The sequence below is a fragment of the Gymnoscopelus braueri genome (genome assembly GCF_963280865.1).
Source record: "Gymnoscopelus braueri genome assembly, chromosome: 22".
Classification (NCBI taxonomy): domain Eukaryota; kingdom Metazoa; phylum Chordata; class Actinopteri; order Myctophiformes; family Myctophidae; genus Gymnoscopelus; species Gymnoscopelus braueri.
The window spans coordinates 43,096,288-43,113,970 of record NC_137624.1 but is presented as its reverse complement, the minus strand read 5'-3'; the positions used below and the strand labels follow the sequence as shown (position 1 = coordinate 43,113,970).

The window sequence follows — 17,683 nt, the reverse complement described above, 5'->3', positions numbered from 1 at the left end:
CTAAAAGCCCACATGGGGCCCAGGTAGTACCCACGTAAGGCCCACATGGGCATCCCAGATGGGACCCAAGTGGATCCCGCTGACATGCCGACATGGGGCCCATATGGTTTAGCCCACCTTGAAACCATAAGGGACCCATCTAGGGCCCCGGTGGAACCCACCTAAAGCCCACATGGGGCCCATGTGGGGCCCAGGTAGTACCCACCTAAAGCCCACATGGGGCCCAGGTAGTACCCACCTAAAGCCCACATGGTGCCCATGTGGGGCCCAGGTAGAACCCACCTAAAGCCCACATGGGGCCCATGTGGGGCCCAGGTAGTACCCACCTAAAGCCCACATGGGGCCCACGTGGGGCCCAGGTAGAACCCACCTAAAGCCCACATGGGGCCCATGTGGGGCCCAGGTAATACCCACCTAAAGCCCACATGGGGCCCATGTGGGGCCCAGGTAGAACCCACCTAAAAGCCCACATGGGGCCCATGTGGGGCCCAGGTAGTACCCACGTAAGGCCCACATGGGCATCCCAGATGGGACCCAAGTGGATCCCGCTGACATGCCGACATGGGGCCCATATGGTTTAGCCCACCTTGAACCCATATGGGACCCACGTGGGCGTGCTGGCTGGGATAGTTGTGTACCTATTTAACATGACAGTTACACTGCCATAATGCCTGCACATGACCAGTTAAAAAGAAAACACCCTTGCCCTTTCACCTTATTCTCACACAGTAGCATTGAACTGATCCCCATGATAAGACTGTCAGTTGCATAGACTACAGTACCCAAGATGCATTGCTGTATTGTATGAGACTTCCTGATTACTCCCAAGGAAAAGTCACATGACACCACGCCGTGTTGCCAGATTGTAAGAGAAACAAGCGGCCAAGTCTATAAAAACAAGTCGCAAAACAAATGTTTAGAATATTAAACATTTTTGCACCGTGATTACATATGAATCTGGGGTTCCTTCCCATGAACGCTGTTCAGTAATATATTTGCTGTGACTTACGGAACACAATCCCAAAGTCGCTTATAATAAGCATACATGGCAACACTGATTTGATACACATGCTGTGTTTTCCTATCCTGGCTTGAGTACATGTCTGAATTTGACTTGTCTTATATTATGCCCCGTTGCACACAGATTGTCTACGACAGCCTTAAGTATAAACATATTATAAAAGCATTTGAGCGAGCAGTAGCAATACAACTGTTGGAAACTCTGCTTGAAGCTTCAGAGCCAACTAGATGGCACTGCACCATTGTGGGTATTCCCAGAGTCAAGAGTGCCTCAGCAGAACAGCATTAGAACTTAGAAGCAGTACTTATTTTGGAAAAAAATTTGGCCCAAATAACTCCATTACTTCTATACCTTAAGTAAACAATAATAATAATAATCTAAAATAGCCAAGATTCATTACCTGATGAGGTAAAGGGGAGTAGCCTACATGGGAAGCAAGCCTGCTGTGTTAACTGTGCAGTGTTGAACAAACAATCAAAGCTTTTACATGGCAACAACATGCTGTTAGCTTTAAGCTACAAACAATTAGATTTTTTCACATGGGAAGCAAGCATGCTAACTGTGCAGTGCTGTATAACAACAAAGATTCTACAGGCAGCAGCATGCTACGTTAGCTTTAAGCTACAAACAATCCCAGCTTTCCACATGGTAAAAGGGAGTAGCCTACAACCAAGCTTCTACTGTACATGGGCAGCAAGCATGCTGTATTAGCTTTGAGCTATGAGCACAGTAGTGTTAGCAGCAATAATAGAAGAAGCATTGGCTGCTGTAGCAGTGTTAAAAGTCAGCATAATTAGCAAATCATCTCATATAGCACCAAAATATCGTAGAGCAGCACACAAACCGTAGATAAGTAGCAGATGACAGCTCGCAGCAGCTAGCAAAATGCATTAGTTCAGCAACCAAGAAATTGAAAATTTGAAAACCTACAGCTGTACAACCGGCACTGACAGCCACACACATAGAATGAACAGAGAACAGAGGCTGCTTAAATGAACCGCCTGAGATGCACTGTGGGTATGAGGGCGTGAGTGAGTTAGCTTGTAGCAAATGAGAATGACAAGGGGTTGAACGTATGCCTTAAAGGAGTACAACTGAATAAGCTTGTTAGCGAATGGGGGGGTACGGGGAGTATGAATGAAGTATATAAACATTCTGCCTTCCGTGTCTACATGAACTAACGTTTACACTGAATTTGAAAAAGTTTAATCTGCAACACAATTTTATACATTATGTAGTGGGGGTTCCTGATTCATCTCTCTCTCAGCCAGGGGGTCCAATGGCTATATTTTTATCTGCAGTCTAACATGGTCTGTACTGCATTTACAATCACACAGATAAGACCAATAAAAGAGGTACCGATGTGTAAAACATTTGTACAATCTCAGGCTTTACATTAAAATGTTTAGGTTGACATAAAAAGTACATTCCATGCTGCAGTTTCATGTTCTGTAAAATGGCACAGTCCCTGAAGTTAAATGTATTGTCTAAAATCAAATTCTGAGGTACAGTATGTTTGTTGTAACCTTTGATCACCGTTGATCTTTGTAGCAGCCAGGCACTCTATTAATCTGATTAATCATTTATCTAAGAGAAGAAATAAAAAAGGAAAAACCTACAGTCATATAATAAACAAGTCAAGTCGCCTTTATTTGTATAGCACATTTAAGAACAGAAGCTGACCCAAAGTGCTCTCTATTCACAATGGCATCATAACGACCTCATAAAATACAACATAGTAAAAAAACATAAAAGCAATACCTCATAAAAATACAGCATAATTAAAAGAACATAAAAGCAATACAAAAAAATGCATTCAATGACATGAGTAGGCCATTGGGGTGGATTTAAACCTTTCAATGGTGGAGCTGGACTTGTGTCCATGTGCAGTGGAAAATTGTTCCAGAGTGTGGGGGCAATAACAAAAAAGGCCCGGTCACCTTTAGTTTTAAGGCTTGAAGGGGGAATGGCAAGGAGCATTTGGGAAGATGACCTAAGTACCCTGGGGGCAGGAGGTGCAGAAACCAGATCTTAAGGCTTAAGCCAAGGCTTTAAAAACAAAAAGTAAAATGTTTAAATCAATACGATGTTTCACTGGTAGTGCAGTCGGGTAATGTGCTCTCGCTTCCTAGTTCCAGTCAAGAGACTGGCAGCTGAATTTTGGACCATCTGTAGACGAGAGAGAGTGGACTGAGTCAGCCTATGATAGAGAGAGTTGCAATAGTCCAACCAAGAGGTGATAAAAGCGTGGATGACTGTTTCCAGGTCCCTGTGTGTTAAAACAGGCTTCAATTTAACTGATAAAAACTACCCCTCACTACACTAGAAAGTTTTGGTTCAACTGGAGAAAATTTGTAGCCATTCAGCCTTTGGTGTCGTTGAGTCAATTACAAATTCTATCAGAATCAGGTTTATTTGTCATTGGTCACAGATACAAATACATACAGGTTACAATCAGGGTTACAATTTGGGCCAGTGGGCCGATGGGCCACAAAAAAAAAAATAATTCAAAAAATATTTTCGCTCCCGTTTTAGGATTATTACGGTCATTTCAGGGTCGCGTGGCCCAATTATTAGTTATGTTAATGTTTGGGCTGAGATGCTTTCCAGCAGGGGCCTCAGTGCGGCTGCAGAGTTCATGTGCAGGGCTGGGCTGAAACAGTGAAACGCTATTGATATAGTTGTATATTTTTTCTATTTTCTATATCATTACAGATGACCAGGGTAAGATACCTCTGAAACGGCACCGCAGCTATGAGATGCTACCTCCTCTCAGTGAGTAAAGCTGAAGTGAATCATAAATGTTGTGTCGTGGTGTTTCATTTGTAAAGATTTGTCATTTTTGCTATCCAAAATTCTAAACAAAAAAACAACAACACCAATAAGAGTATTTGAAGTTACTGCTGTAGAACTTTGCTCTGAAATTGACATCAATTCACCTGTACTTTGCAATGTCAATGTTGATTTAAACGTAGGGTGAGTTATATGTTTTGGCTAAAACTTAAAACTAAAAGTTTTTGGTTAAAAGGTTAAAGCTCTATATTCTGATCAGTAATCACTGCTATAGAATGTTATATATAGAATCAGAAACAGGGGTCGCTCGGGTGGTGCAGTGGTAAAGTCCACCACCATAGAGGTTGTTTATCGGGCGTCTATGTGAACACAATTGCCCCGTGTTCGGAGAAGACAGTCCTACAGGAGGGCAATGGCCTACAACGGGGTTGTAGGCGGGCTCCCGCGGTTGGCTCGCTCCCCGACGGGGCTCGGTCGGGATTGCTTGTATCGTTTGCGCCCTACAATTGTTCTCCCCAATCTGCCTGGGAGGGGGGTGGGGACTTTACACCTTATTGGGGAGCGGTGTACAACTTTCAGACTATCCCCACCCCCCACCCCCCCCTCCCTCCCTCCCTCCCTCCCTGCTTCGGGGGAGACCGGCTCCACCACGGCATCCATCTTTGTTTACATCGAGTGGACAGTGTCACTTTGTCACAATGTAATTAATTATAGGGCTCAGCAACCCAATAATGATGGTCTATTGGTGCTGTTTAGGCCCAAATAACTTCTCGATTTTATATTTTATATGTTTTGTAGACATTTGGCCTGGATCTTTATATCTGTCACTGCTTGTCCCAGTGGGATGAATGGAGAGGACTTCACCCACACAATGCAGCAGGTAAAGTGCCTATATAGGCTATAATGATTAATTGGACATAATCACTGAATAGTGTAGACCCTAGGGAAAGACTCGATTTTATATTTCATATTATTTAAAAAATATTTAGCTTAGTTGTTATGTAGCAGTTAAAGGAAGGACATATGCTAACGAAATTAGTGTGTTAGCATCATCATATTAACAGGGGTTTATACAGGCTCAGTGGGGCATGAATCATGATCACTATATGCTCCTTAAATGCTAGGAAAGACTCGACTTTATATTTCATTAAGATTAAGATTTGTATGTTAACGTTTGATGTAAAAACGATTTGACTATTGTTGTTGTTGTTGTTGTTGTTGTTAGCCATCTGTAGCAACCCTACATTAGGGCAGGGGTCTTCAACAGGGGACCGTCCGGGACCCCTAGGGGGTCCTCAGTTACTACAGAGGGTCCGCCAATGTGTGTGTGTGATAGGAACCTTTTTTTACACGCATGTAACATTGTTTAGGCTGCCTGATCATCTTTAAATCAGCGACATTAGCGCGCTAGCATCGCTAACGCAGACGTTTTAAGGCTCTGTGGGGCATGAAATACCAGTTTATAACATTGCAATGCAAACGGTTTTATGCCCAGATAAGCTGGTGAGTTGGTGAATACGCTGGAGTCGTTCTTAGATCGATCTGGGATGTTATAATAACGTGAACATGGCTGTAAGCAGCAGCTGTGTGTGAAACAAGTAGTGTTGCCATGTCTGTTTATTATAAGCGACTTTGGGCTTGTTTTTCTGCAAAGCTGCTTGTTAAATATATATTGGTAGTGGGCTGCGTTTTTTGGGGGGCTTGTTTCTAAAGTGTAGCTGCTTGGGTTGGGCTTTTTCTTTGGTTTAATGTTGTTTAAACCAGTGGTTCTCAAACATTTTCATGTCAAGGACCCCCATGTTCCCATGTTATATGTATTTGTCCATCGACCCCCATCTAAAAATATGTTGTGCCAGGGACCCCCCATACAAGATTTGTATTGTTAAAATGTTTAAAAGATATTCCAACATTCACATTTTCTACCAGATTTTTTTGGGGAAAATAGCAGATCTACAAGCACACACAAATAGCCACTGCAAGGTGGTCTCATGTGGCCTAGTAGTTGCTTATTTTGGGCTTGTTCTCCTTTGGTGCTATTTTATATGTTGATGAATTGAATACCTACTGTAGGACCCCAATGGAAACGAGACCGCAAGGACATTTTTGGTGCTATCCTTTTAGACAAAGTGTTTGACTGTGCTCGTGCTGTTTTTACATTTCTGTTTAATAAAATATTCAATCAGTCAATCATCTATGGGCTGAGCTGAAAGCTGCATAAAGCTATGATACCTTACAGGTCCATTTGGTTCAATTTGTACTGTCTCAGAGTTGGGATTTTATAGTAGCCTATAGATTGCAGTCCCAGAGATAGAAAATGTTATCAAATGGGGGTCTGTGGTCTAATGCATATAAAACTGGGGGTTCTTGAAATTAAAAGGTTTGAGAACCACTGTGATAGGGAATACTGTGTGTTCATATTTGAGACAGGTATTTATGCAAATATTCAAAAACGTTCACTTTATATTTCTTTTATAGCTGATGTATAGGTTTATATTTTCTACTGTGATTACAGGTCAATCATATCAGTAATTAATAATCAGCCGATTTGTTTTTTAAACGGGCTATTCAGCCCTTTTTTAAATATTTTCTGTAGTCACATGCAAATAAGACATGGTGGTGTCACAAAGCAAACAAAGCACTGGTAGTTAGTACTTCTAGCGTCTGCTGGATCCAGGGTGCAACTCCCTGCAGTGCTGTATACCCTGCTGAGTGTCTCACCTTTGTCCTGTTGTATGATTACATGAAATGTTATTAATGACTTAATGAGTTAACAAATTAACAATTTTACTGAAACTGTTGACAACTGTGTGTATTGGCTGTGTTCAGAATCAGATCAGCTCACCTGGCTGAAACCCACTTCTTATGTTTTCTTGTAAACACACGTTTACACCTGTAGGCTACTACAACTTCACTGGAGATGAAGCCATTTAGCCTTTTTGTTGTATTATAATATCTGAATGCACTCTTCACTCTTCATACATCAAGCGGATAGCTCTGTGATTACACCTTTAGCACATGGTTGCTTTAGTCTGCAACCACACTCACTGAATGGAGGGTTTACCCCTCCTCCTGCTCAGAGGTGTCAGACTGGACGGAAAATAGTTAAAATATACATGATTAGAACATGCTTAAACATTAGACAATTAAGGTCTAATATTGCTACAAATTGCAACAAAACATGTATATCCAGTCGTTTTGGGGCACAAACAAGAAGTTGAAGGATAAAATCAAGTCTGATAATGATGTACCGTGCATGTTCACTTAAGAACATTTTTCAAATATAGATTTTTTTTTAACATTTTGGAAAAATAGCCAATTTTACATCGAGGTGCCCAGATGTCCCTAGTGCCCACTATCCTGTATCCATCCAATGTAATTATGGTTTAGTCACAAGCTTTTGTTGGTTCAATATTTATAAAACCCACAGACACACTCTACAAGCTCATCCCGCTTCGCATCCCAACGCTTTGTGAGCTTGTAGATCGGCTATTTTTGCTACTTTAGTGTGACACTGTAGTATGAAGATTAAAAAATGAAAATACAAGAAGCAACTTGTAAAGCAAAAGCATTCCTTATGTCAGTATCAGTTCAAAACAGCAGCATCAGCCCAGTACCTCTGTTTGTTTATTGAACGGTCAAAGCTTAACACGTGTCAAGTCAGACGAACGTAAACCCTTGACTTCTGGTTGGTGGACTTCAAAATAAGAGCGCTTTGTCAAGTTATGGGAAAGTAAGTGTCTTCCTGTCTGTCGAATGTAAAATAAGAGCACTGTTGGCCTATATTGCGCTGTTTTCACTGTTGCTACACTTAAAAATATAAAATAACAAATGTTAAGGTAGGGTAAGTGATTTTCTTTTGTTAAAATAAGTGTTAAATAGCGTTATATTCTGATAGTACTTATTGCTACAGAGTGTTTGTTCAGTAACATGAGTCTCCATGTCTCTCCAGCTCTTTATGTCTCTCCAGCTCTTTATTAAACAGAAAATGCCTTTTCAGGTCAGGATACCAATTTTATCGAATCAGGACAGAGAACTTAGACAGGATACAGATTAAACAAGTGAAATTGGAAGTGATGACACAAAGAAATGTGCATGTAGATTTGGAACTGGAACACTATAAAAATTAAGCTGATAAATGGGTACTCTCCTGATTGGCTGAAATGGTGTCACCTACCTGGAGATGTATTTTCTGAGCTGGAGAGACAGAGAGACCCCTGTTACTGAACAAACACTCTAGAGTCTATAGCAATGAGTACTATCAGAATATAGAGCTTTAACCCATAACAACAAACTTTTTGTTTTTACCAAAAAATATCACTTACCCTACTTTTAACCCATAGTCATATTCATAGCTATTTAGATATTTGTCATAAATATTGAGGTATGACATTTTTTATCATGCAGCCCCATAATTCGCAAGTAGAAAGTAAATAATAAGTGTTTAATTGAACGGTAATTAAATTTAACCTATCATTTTGTAAAGGACAATTAACTTTTTGGGCAAGACCTGTGGGCAAGTAGAAAATGACCTATACTTGCCCGACGGGCAAGTGCCTCTGAGACCTTAGTGTCAACCCCTGATGTACCATGCCTCACATCCTTACATGCAATTATCAGTTCATAATTACATTGCCTTTTTAAAACAGATTAAGTTATAACTGATATAACAGCTCCTCCCTCCCCAACATGGAAAGCCTTCAGGTGGGCAGAATGGAGAATTGAGTTTAATACCCCTTTATTACTGCAGTGTGGTGCCTAGTTCTTCAGGTCTTTAGATGTCATTTACAATGTAATAATGTTCTAGGAGTTTAACTTGTTAAATTTGACTCTGGATCTAAACACTGCCTAACATGGAACTGGAGACAGGAAAGCTAGCAGCAGTAGTTAAGAGAAACAACACTAACCAAACTAATACAAAAAGTAGTTCAAATGCAAAGGCAGGGGAACAATGCCTTGTGTTGTGGCGCGTTGCTTGTGAGCGCCTATTTTAATATTTTTAGTGTACAAAGGAAAACAGGAGGGGGCCTAGTATAGAGTCCTGGGGACTATAGTCAACAAAATATATATGGTTTTAGTGGGTAACCACTTCAACCTAATATACTTAGTTGACAGGGTCCCCAAGGAGTGCATTATTAACTTACAGTATGGATCTTCTATTCTGCTGAATGTTTGCCTAGGTCACATGGGGTCATTGGGGGAGACACCAAGCTAGATGACTCATATAATACCCAAGACCAATCAGCAGTGGTCAGGGAGGGGCTACATGGGGGAATTGGGAATTGGCATCACAACAAGACTTCAGCCTACACATTCCACCACTAGCGTCCAGGAGAATTACCCTCCCATACGCCCCATCGCCGCCCGCGGGAGAGAAGCCGGGCGGGGAGGGTGATATTGGTCGTTGCGTGTAATCCTACAGGCTGGGGCGGCTCCTGACAGCAGGGAGTGTTGGGCGGGAGGGTTATAGGACGAAGGCCTTATGTCCTCCTGGTGGGGGCTCCTCACTGGCAGGTGAGTCAGTAGGATATGAAAGCAGTGACAACACAGAAATGTGTGTGGGAGGAATTAATTGGCCAAACGATTAAATTGGGGAGAAAAAGGGTTAAAAAAATTATTGGCTACTCTAAATAGAAAAATAAACCAGCACTTCAATAAACAGAAAATACATTGTCAATTTAAGCCAATCAGGAGAGAGTACATTTATCAGCTTCAATTTTATAATATTCCAGTTGCAGTTTTATCTGCTCATTTATTTGTGTCATCACTTGTACTTGTTTATTCTGTATCCCATATTAGTGTTCTCTCCTGATTTGATCAAATGTATTTTCTGTTACTAAAGAGCTGGAGAGACATGGAGACCCCTTTTACAAACACCCTATAGCAATGATTACTATCAGAATATATAGATAGCTATTTAACACTTATTTTAACAATAACAAAACATTATTTAATCTAATACATCTGAGTGCAGAAGTGTGGTGTGAGTTTGTGACGTCCTGAACAAAGATATATCAGGGCAAAGTTATAACAGTTTATATTTATTATTATGCTCCTGAGAAGATATGTTGGATGGGCAAATCTGGGTTTAATGTTAAGAACAATTAGCTTCTTTAGCTTCAACCTGTAATGTTTAAATGTACTGTTTTCATTTCAGTGTCTGAGCTGAGGGTTGTACTTCTGGGGAACAACCAGTCAGACAGGAATGCAGTTGGGAACCTCCTACTGGGACAGACTGTGTTCGATGAGCATGATGTTCTGAACAACTGTTTTAGAGTTAGTGGTCAAGTAGAGAACAGACAGATGGTGGTCATCAACACTCCAGACCTGCTACATCCCAACATCTCACAAACAGAACTGTCACAGAAGGTCCAAAGCTGTGTGAGATGTTCTGATCCTGGACCTCATGTGTTTCTACTGGTGCTTCAGCCTGAAGACTTCACTGAAGAGCAAAAACTCAAGTTACAGAACATTCTTGAAGAATTCAGCGATCGCTCATTTGATCACTCACTTGTATTAGTGTTAACACCCAGAAAGCAGAGTAAAGGTCACAAGTTAAACTACATGCAGCATCCTCCACTACATGAAATGATCAGAAAATGTAGGTACGGACATTTACAGCAAAAGAACCTTAAACTTCCAGAGCTGTTGACAAGATTGGGCCAAGTTGTTAAGGAGAACAGTGGACAGCATGTCCACAGTGGTGTCTGTAAAGATGATATGAGTGGTTATGGCAGCATGAGACAAAGAGGAGCTGTGAGCTCGGGTCCAGGAAGAGCTGCTGGTAAGTGCAGGACAGCACTGTTATGATATTGTGATTGGTACATAATTAATACAAATTATTCTATAACATAATAGTAGAATCTTTTTAAAGAATCTGTTTTTTTGCATCTGGCGTGGCATGGCTAACTTCCATGGTGTCTGTAAGTTAACCTTTAGGAGTTTGGTCCACTTTTAGTTTTATCTTAAATTTAACTTCCTATTGGGAGTGGAAAACCAACACTTTCTCATACAAACTCGTCAAATACGGCTGCTTGTTGTGCCATGATAAGATTGGGTCATGGAGTCACTTAATTCCGACGCTGTGAGAATCCTTGGCAGCGTGCACAAGAAATATTGATTGGCCTTGTGTTTTGCAAGATTAGCTGTGGATAGACACACGTACGCACAGGCACAGGCACACACGCACACACATTGGCATCTATAAATTATAGTGATTGAACAATAACAGTGATTTTCATATTAACATGTCTCTAATCTGTATGTACATTTATTTGCTGAATGGAATGCATTAAATGAGCGTTTTTTGAAAATGATGTTTTTTTGTTTGTTTGTTTCTTTTAGTTTCTGGACTCAGGATTTTGCTTCTTGGGAAACACGAAGACAAGAAAACTGCACTTTGTAACTTAATTACAGGGAAATGTGTTCCTCGCCTCCAACAGAGAAGATGGGAAGTGCCAGAAGATGGGGAGTGGCAGGGACAGTCAGTCAGAGTAGTGAAAACCCCAGACCTCTTCAGTCAATCTGTTAGATCGTTTAGACAGGAAATGGAGAAGTGTGCATCTCTTTGTTCACCTGGACCCAATGTGATCCTGATGTTATTGAAGCCTTCTGAATTCACCCAGGAAGACAGACACACACTGAAGTTCATCCTGCAATTGTTTCAACCAGAGGCCTGTAACCAAACAATGCTCATCACAACACAAAAGGGACTTGGCATCTACAAGTATAACCTCTCCGTAAAACGGACCATTGAAGACTTTGAAGGAAGATGTTACAGGATGACCGAAAAAGACCGTTCATCACTGATGGAAAAGATTGAGAACATTGTGAGTGACAACAGAGGAGGACACCTCACCTACGTTATAGGAAGACCCACCATGACACCAAAGTCCAACCCTCCTCTGAACCTGGTGCTGTGTGGCAGAAGAGGAGATGAGAAGATTTCTTCAAGCAAAGTGTAACCCAGGTTTCAAAAGGTTTTCAAAAGATTTGTGTCACTGCTGTCTGTGTGTCACTGACAGAGACACACACACACAGTCACACACACACTGAGTCTCACTCAATCAATCAGTCAGTCAATCAGTCAGTCACACCAGTGCTTGCAATTGCAATCACAGCCACACCCTATAAAACAGAGGCAGTCTGCAGTAGCAGAGTGAGGTGCACACCACTCTGAGGCTGCTGCAGGTCTGTACTCATTTCTAAACAATACTCACATTTTTCAACTTGTTACTTTTGATCAATTGACTAAAACACTTATTATGGCTTTTAGAATTCCACCCACACTGATCGCAAACTGGCTGCTGGCACAACCTGCTAGCTATGACTATATGAAACTGATTGAATTGGTGAGTGAAATGTTTGTTTTGTTTTATTTGAAATGTTTGTTCTAATGTAATTATATTGAAAGTTATGCTTGTAGATACAGTAAGCAGTTTTTTAGTTAATCTGTGATCTTGTAGATCTGCTGTTTTATTTTATTTGATATTAATTTGGCCTTTGTATGTATCCAGGCCAGGTTTCTTTTCCACATAAATAATAAACAAGGATCATGATGGCGAGCCAACTAAGCTGAACCCAAACTGAATGAAGTTTGTCCTACCAGGACGGGTAGGCCAAACAGAGCAGCAGCCTCACACACATTTCCCCCCAAGTAACACTACACACTACACTGCCCTCACACTGCCATTACCCTCTGACCATTGACAATTACCTGCTTAAGAACTCTGAACTTGGATACCGTGATACCTTGACGAATATACTTTACTGAAAGTTAATGAACTGTTGTATGTTTTGTTTTATTTTTATTTTGACCAAATACACAGTATATTTTTGCTTCAATCATGTCTCTTGTCTATTTAATTTAATGTTGCCATCAATATAATTTATTCCTCCACTTTTCACCTACCTCTGTCTGCAGTTAACTGGTCTATAACATTTATGCTTTGCCCACTCTAAGCATATGCTACAAAAGCAATTCTGGGTCAGACCCAGTACAACCCAGAGTCTAGTTCTTCTACAGAGTGTCTAAAGAGACAGGCAGAGGTGTGTGGGCATTGGGTGACCCTGGTGGACCTCCCTGCCTTTTATGAAACACCTGAGGAGGCAGTGATTCACAACGCTTTCACATCTGTCTCTCTCTGTGATCCTGAGGGGGTTCATGCCTTTTTGCTGGTCGTTCCTGTGGGTCCCCTCACTGATGAAGATAAGGGAGAGTTACAGCGCATCCAGGATGTATTCAGCTCTCAAGTGAATGATTTCACCATGGTTCTGTTGACTACACATTCAGATCCAACCGCTCCAGCCGTTGCCAACTTTGTAGGTGAAGACACAGACATCCAGGAGTTGTGTCAGAGCTGTGGAGGCCGATACATCGTCTTCAACATTAAGGACAGCAAACAAGTTCCTGAGGTGTTGGATGCTATAATAAAGATGAGACCTCTGGAGGGGAAACCACTCTGCTTCACAAGAGACATGTTTACCAAGGCCCAGTTTGAAAATGTCGTACAACTGAAAGAACACATTGCCAGGCAACATGCTGAACTTAAGAAGCTGAAAGGTATTCCAGGTGATGATGACAGTCAGGGAAGTGATCTCAGGATAGTGCTGATTGGGAAGACCGGTTGTGGGAAGAGCTCTTCAGGAAACATGATTCTGGGTAAGAAGATATTTGAGTCCAAAATGAAGGAGAATGGTAAGGGGTGCTACACCACAGAGATGTTCCAGGAGGCAGAAGCAGCCATTCAAAAACAGACACAGAAGATTCTAAAAGAGAAGGAAGATGAGATGAAGAGAGAGATAGAGGCCCTGACAAACAAATGTGAGGAAGAAAGCCAAGCAATGACAAGAAAGATGGAAGAGCAGAAAGATGAAATTAGAAAGGAGAGAGAACAAAGAGAGAAACAACTGAAAGAAAAGGAGGATTATATTAAGAAAGTGGATGAGGAAAGAGAGAAAGAACACGAAAAAAGAAAAGAGGAGGACGCAAAAAGACAGGAAGCAGATGAAATGAAACAAAGGGAGTGGAAAGAAAAATATGAGGCCTTGGAGAAAGAGAGAAAAATTGCATCAAAAGAAAATGAGAGAGAAGAAATGAAAAAACAACAGGAAGCTTGGGTGAACAAAAGAAAAGAATGGTGGAATAAAAGACATCAGGACGATGAAGAGAGAAGAGAAGACGAACAGAAGAAAATGAAAAGGCTTCAGGAAGAATTTAATCAGGAAAGAGAAGAACACGAGAACAAAAGAAGAGAAGAGGATGAAAACAGAGAAGAAGAAGAAGAAGAAGAGGAACGACAGAAAATTGAGAAAGAATATCATGAAAAACTGAAGACCGTGGAGAAGAGATACAAGAATGAGGCCAGAAAACAGGCTGAAAAATTCAATGAATTCACAGAAAAACACTTCAAGGACATGGAAGTTCTCAGAGCGAGACAAGGAGCTGAAATAGATGAGCTGAAACGGAAACAAGCTTCAGAAATGAAAGAGAGCAAAGAAAAATGTGATCTTTTAGAAGAACTTTTAAACGAAGACATGGATGAATTGAAACTTGAAAAGAAAACAGAAGAACTGAACCAAATGAAAAGAAAAAGGCATTTCCTGATGAAGAAGTTTGGAAAAGATGCATAATGCAACTCCAGCTGAGAGCATTGCCATGATGTAAGAATTTAAAAGCTCGTTGGATTTTACTATCGTCTCTGTTTGGTGGAAACCTCATATGTCCAAAACTGTTACTTTTCAGGATTAAAATTCAAAAGTAGCAGATCTACAAGCTCATGCGTCGCTTCACGCCGCGTTACGAGCTTGTGGATCTTCTACTTTTGATGCTTTTGTGTGGCGCTGTAGTATGATCAAGTAGGGCATTCATTTATGAAAAAACACAAAAAGTTAGAACATGGAGATGAGAGGTTTCTCCCCGACAACAACGATATTCATCTGTCAATCACATGATTTGAACATGAATCTTTCACACAGAGAATGAGAAGGTAATGGGTTAATGTAGATTGGTATTGATGTTGTAGAACTGGTTCAAGAGAGATTCAACAGATTCAAGAGGGTTTTATTTGTCGCTCACTGATACAGTTACAAGCAGTGAAATGCTGGTGTGACATGTTTCACACTTATACCGTTTAAAGGGGCCTTATTGCAAGTAACAGTGAGAGCCAAACAAGGGAATATTTACAGATTGAATGCCATTTGTTTTGTTTTAATGATTGTTGTTTTTGTGTGAATGTTTTGTCTCTTTCAGAAAAAAAAAGCCCAGGCTTTGACACGCCTCACACGGTTGCCATTCATTCCACATCGTCACAGACAGTCCGTTACTGGGGTGTTGTTTGTCCTTCATAATCCTTTGTGCCCTGCTCAAGCACCTGCTGTTGTATGCGTTCTGCATATGACAGCATCCTGCATACATAACTAGTAAAGCTTTGTATTGAACCTGTATAATTATGTTGTTAACTAGTAAAATGTTGTATTGATTGTTAAACTATCTGGTTAACTAGTAAAGCTTTGTATTGATTGTTAAAACTATCTGGTTAACTAGTAAAGCTTTGTATTGATTGTTAAAACTATCTGGTTAACTAGTGAAGCTTTGTATTGATTGTTAAAACTATCTGGTTAACTAGTGAAGCTTTGTATTGATTGTTAATTCAATAGAGCACCGAAGTCCTGACGTCACTCGTTCATCCCCAGGTTTGCGGAAGTAATTTCTCTATGGAGAATAACATTGGGTCATCTTAGAATCGTCTCATATAAGAATTGTGGTCCAAAAATAAACACCGCGTGTCGGCGTTATTGTCAGGGAGGAGGTTCTGTATCGTTTATGATAGTCAGTCACTTATATTTGATACAGTCTGTTTCTGGCGAAAATGTAACTAATTCGGCGGAAGTAACATTAGCGTTTTCTCACCGTCAGTTGATGCTTCATATCCATAAGAGTCAACCCGCCGGGGTCACTTGTTTATTTTTGGAACACAGTTCTTATTTGACGCGATATTAAATACGTCTATGGGATTCAGAACGGGGGTGGAAAACTGCAAACCAGGTAGACAAACAAAGGATGTGTAAATGACGTCAGACTTCGGCGGTCTATTGTGTCTGTGACTAACCCCCACTGTCTCTCCTCTCATCAGGCTGGCACACCTGCAGCAGATCCGCAATTGCTGCCGCCTCAATTACCAGCCTGTATAAAAGCCAGCCAGTTCAGTTACACCTCAGATACAGACCCAGCAACAACCTGGAACCATTGATTATTTAGGCTAGAAAGCCTTTCCTTTAAGTTACTTAGTTTATTTTAGTTTGGCCTGGGGATGGCCGGTAGTTCTATCTTTTCGTTAAGCTTTTAGTTTAGAACTTGGTTTTGTCAGTTAGGGAGGGGGGAGCAGCTTCTACGTCCCTATAGGGGGTGGCCTGGTCCTCCTCCATTCTATTGAGTTTGACCAGCATCTCCAGGCCTCTTTTGCTCCTTATTTGGTAAAGTATTTGCATTAAGTTTTCATTATGTTTGTTCCTCAATATTCATCTTTTTGTTGTGGAAAGTTAATAAAAACAATGTAAACCTTTGCCAATTTTTGTGGTGTCCATCTTTATGTTGGGGTCTCCAATTTGAGCCACTGGTTTTGTAGTATTGTTTGGAGACATGATCCAAAATCTGGTTATTGGTAAAGCTTTGTATTGATCCTGTAGTGAGTGTTACTTCTTTCCTGCAGCACAAGCAGTTAAAGGGTCTTCAACGTTTTTCAGCCCAAGGACCCCTTAGCTGAGAGAAAGGTGAAGCAGGGACCCCCACTACACATTGGATTCATGTTAATGTGTGTTTTCAGAGATTTAACCACTTAAACCCTCAATACTTTGTAAAATTGACCTTTGGCTTGGTTCTTGGTCTGCTCTTCTTTCCCTCTACACCAAACCTCTTTCGCAGAAAATAGCAGATCTACAAGCTCATCTGTGAGCTTGTAGATCTGCTATTTTTGGCAAATGTTCCCCCCGAATAGGGATGCGAGGGTTCAAGTGGTTAATGTTAAAAAATACAGATAAGTTCCTTTCACACAAAGATTTGGCGCCCCCCCCCTGAAGTACCCCTAGGGGTCCCGGACCCCCTGTTGAAGACCCCTGAGTTAAACGATCTACTTCACATCATATTTTGTCCTATAGTGATGACAACATTTCTACTTTTCAATGTGTTCACTGTTCAAAGATGTGTCTCTCATACAGCCTGTCACTCTGGTTGAACTGTAATGAACTAATGATGTAATAACGGTCCTTTATTATGCCTGCCTGTCCTCCATTACCCTGAACCATTTCATACACGTTCACAACCCCAAAGCCTCATCACAATTATCTGGACAGACAAAAAGATGGAGCGCTGAAGGGCATGCCTCCTGGTGGAGATGTGCGCTCTACAGAGCACCCCTTTCTAGTTGACATACTGCAATGGCTCCCAAACTGGGGGTCAGGACCCCCAGGCGGGTCCCCAAATGATATGATTTTGGCGGGTCCCCAGATGATTAGCTTAATTTGCAAGACTTTTAAGACCTTTTTAATACCTCTAAAATGACATTTATAAATAATCTAATAATAACCCCATTACTACGTCAAAAGTACAACAAATTATACTATAAAAAATATGTACTTGTCAAATATTACCAAAAGTTTTGGTAACACAATATGTATCTATGGAACCGAGTTAAACTAAATGTAATGCCTCAACTCCTACAATTGTAAGTGCTTGTCAGTTATTATTTTGGCCTTTGGGGGGTCACAGCATGAAAAGTTTAGGAACAGTCGACATACATATAATAATTGTTATAATAGTATAACTGGGAGGATCTGAGATCTCCACCTACTGAATCGTCTGGGGACGTTTAAATT

General features: G+C 40.9%; 1 protein-coding gene across 1 annotated transcript in view; it reads left to right on the top strand.

Moving 5' to 3' along the window:
* Positions 1–16,003, top strand: part of LOC308079054 (GTPase IMAP family member 8-like) — a gene marked incomplete at its 3' end in the record, with an annotated part of 48,387 nt that extends 32,384 nt beyond the window's left edge. The window contains exons 4-8 of the mRNA XM_080420390.1: positions 3,737–3,796; positions 9,969–10,595; positions 11,228–11,764; positions 12,774–13,836; positions 15,946–16,003. Of these exons, the coding sequence (XP_080276516.1) occupies positions 3,737–3,796; positions 9,969–10,595; positions 11,228–11,764; positions 12,774–13,836; positions 15,946–16,003 (2,345 nt within the window). The remainder of the gene's footprint in view (positions 1–3,736; positions 3,797–9,968; positions 10,596–11,227; positions 11,765–12,773; positions 13,837–15,945) is intronic.
* Positions 16,004–17,683: the final 1,680 nt, after the last annotated feature.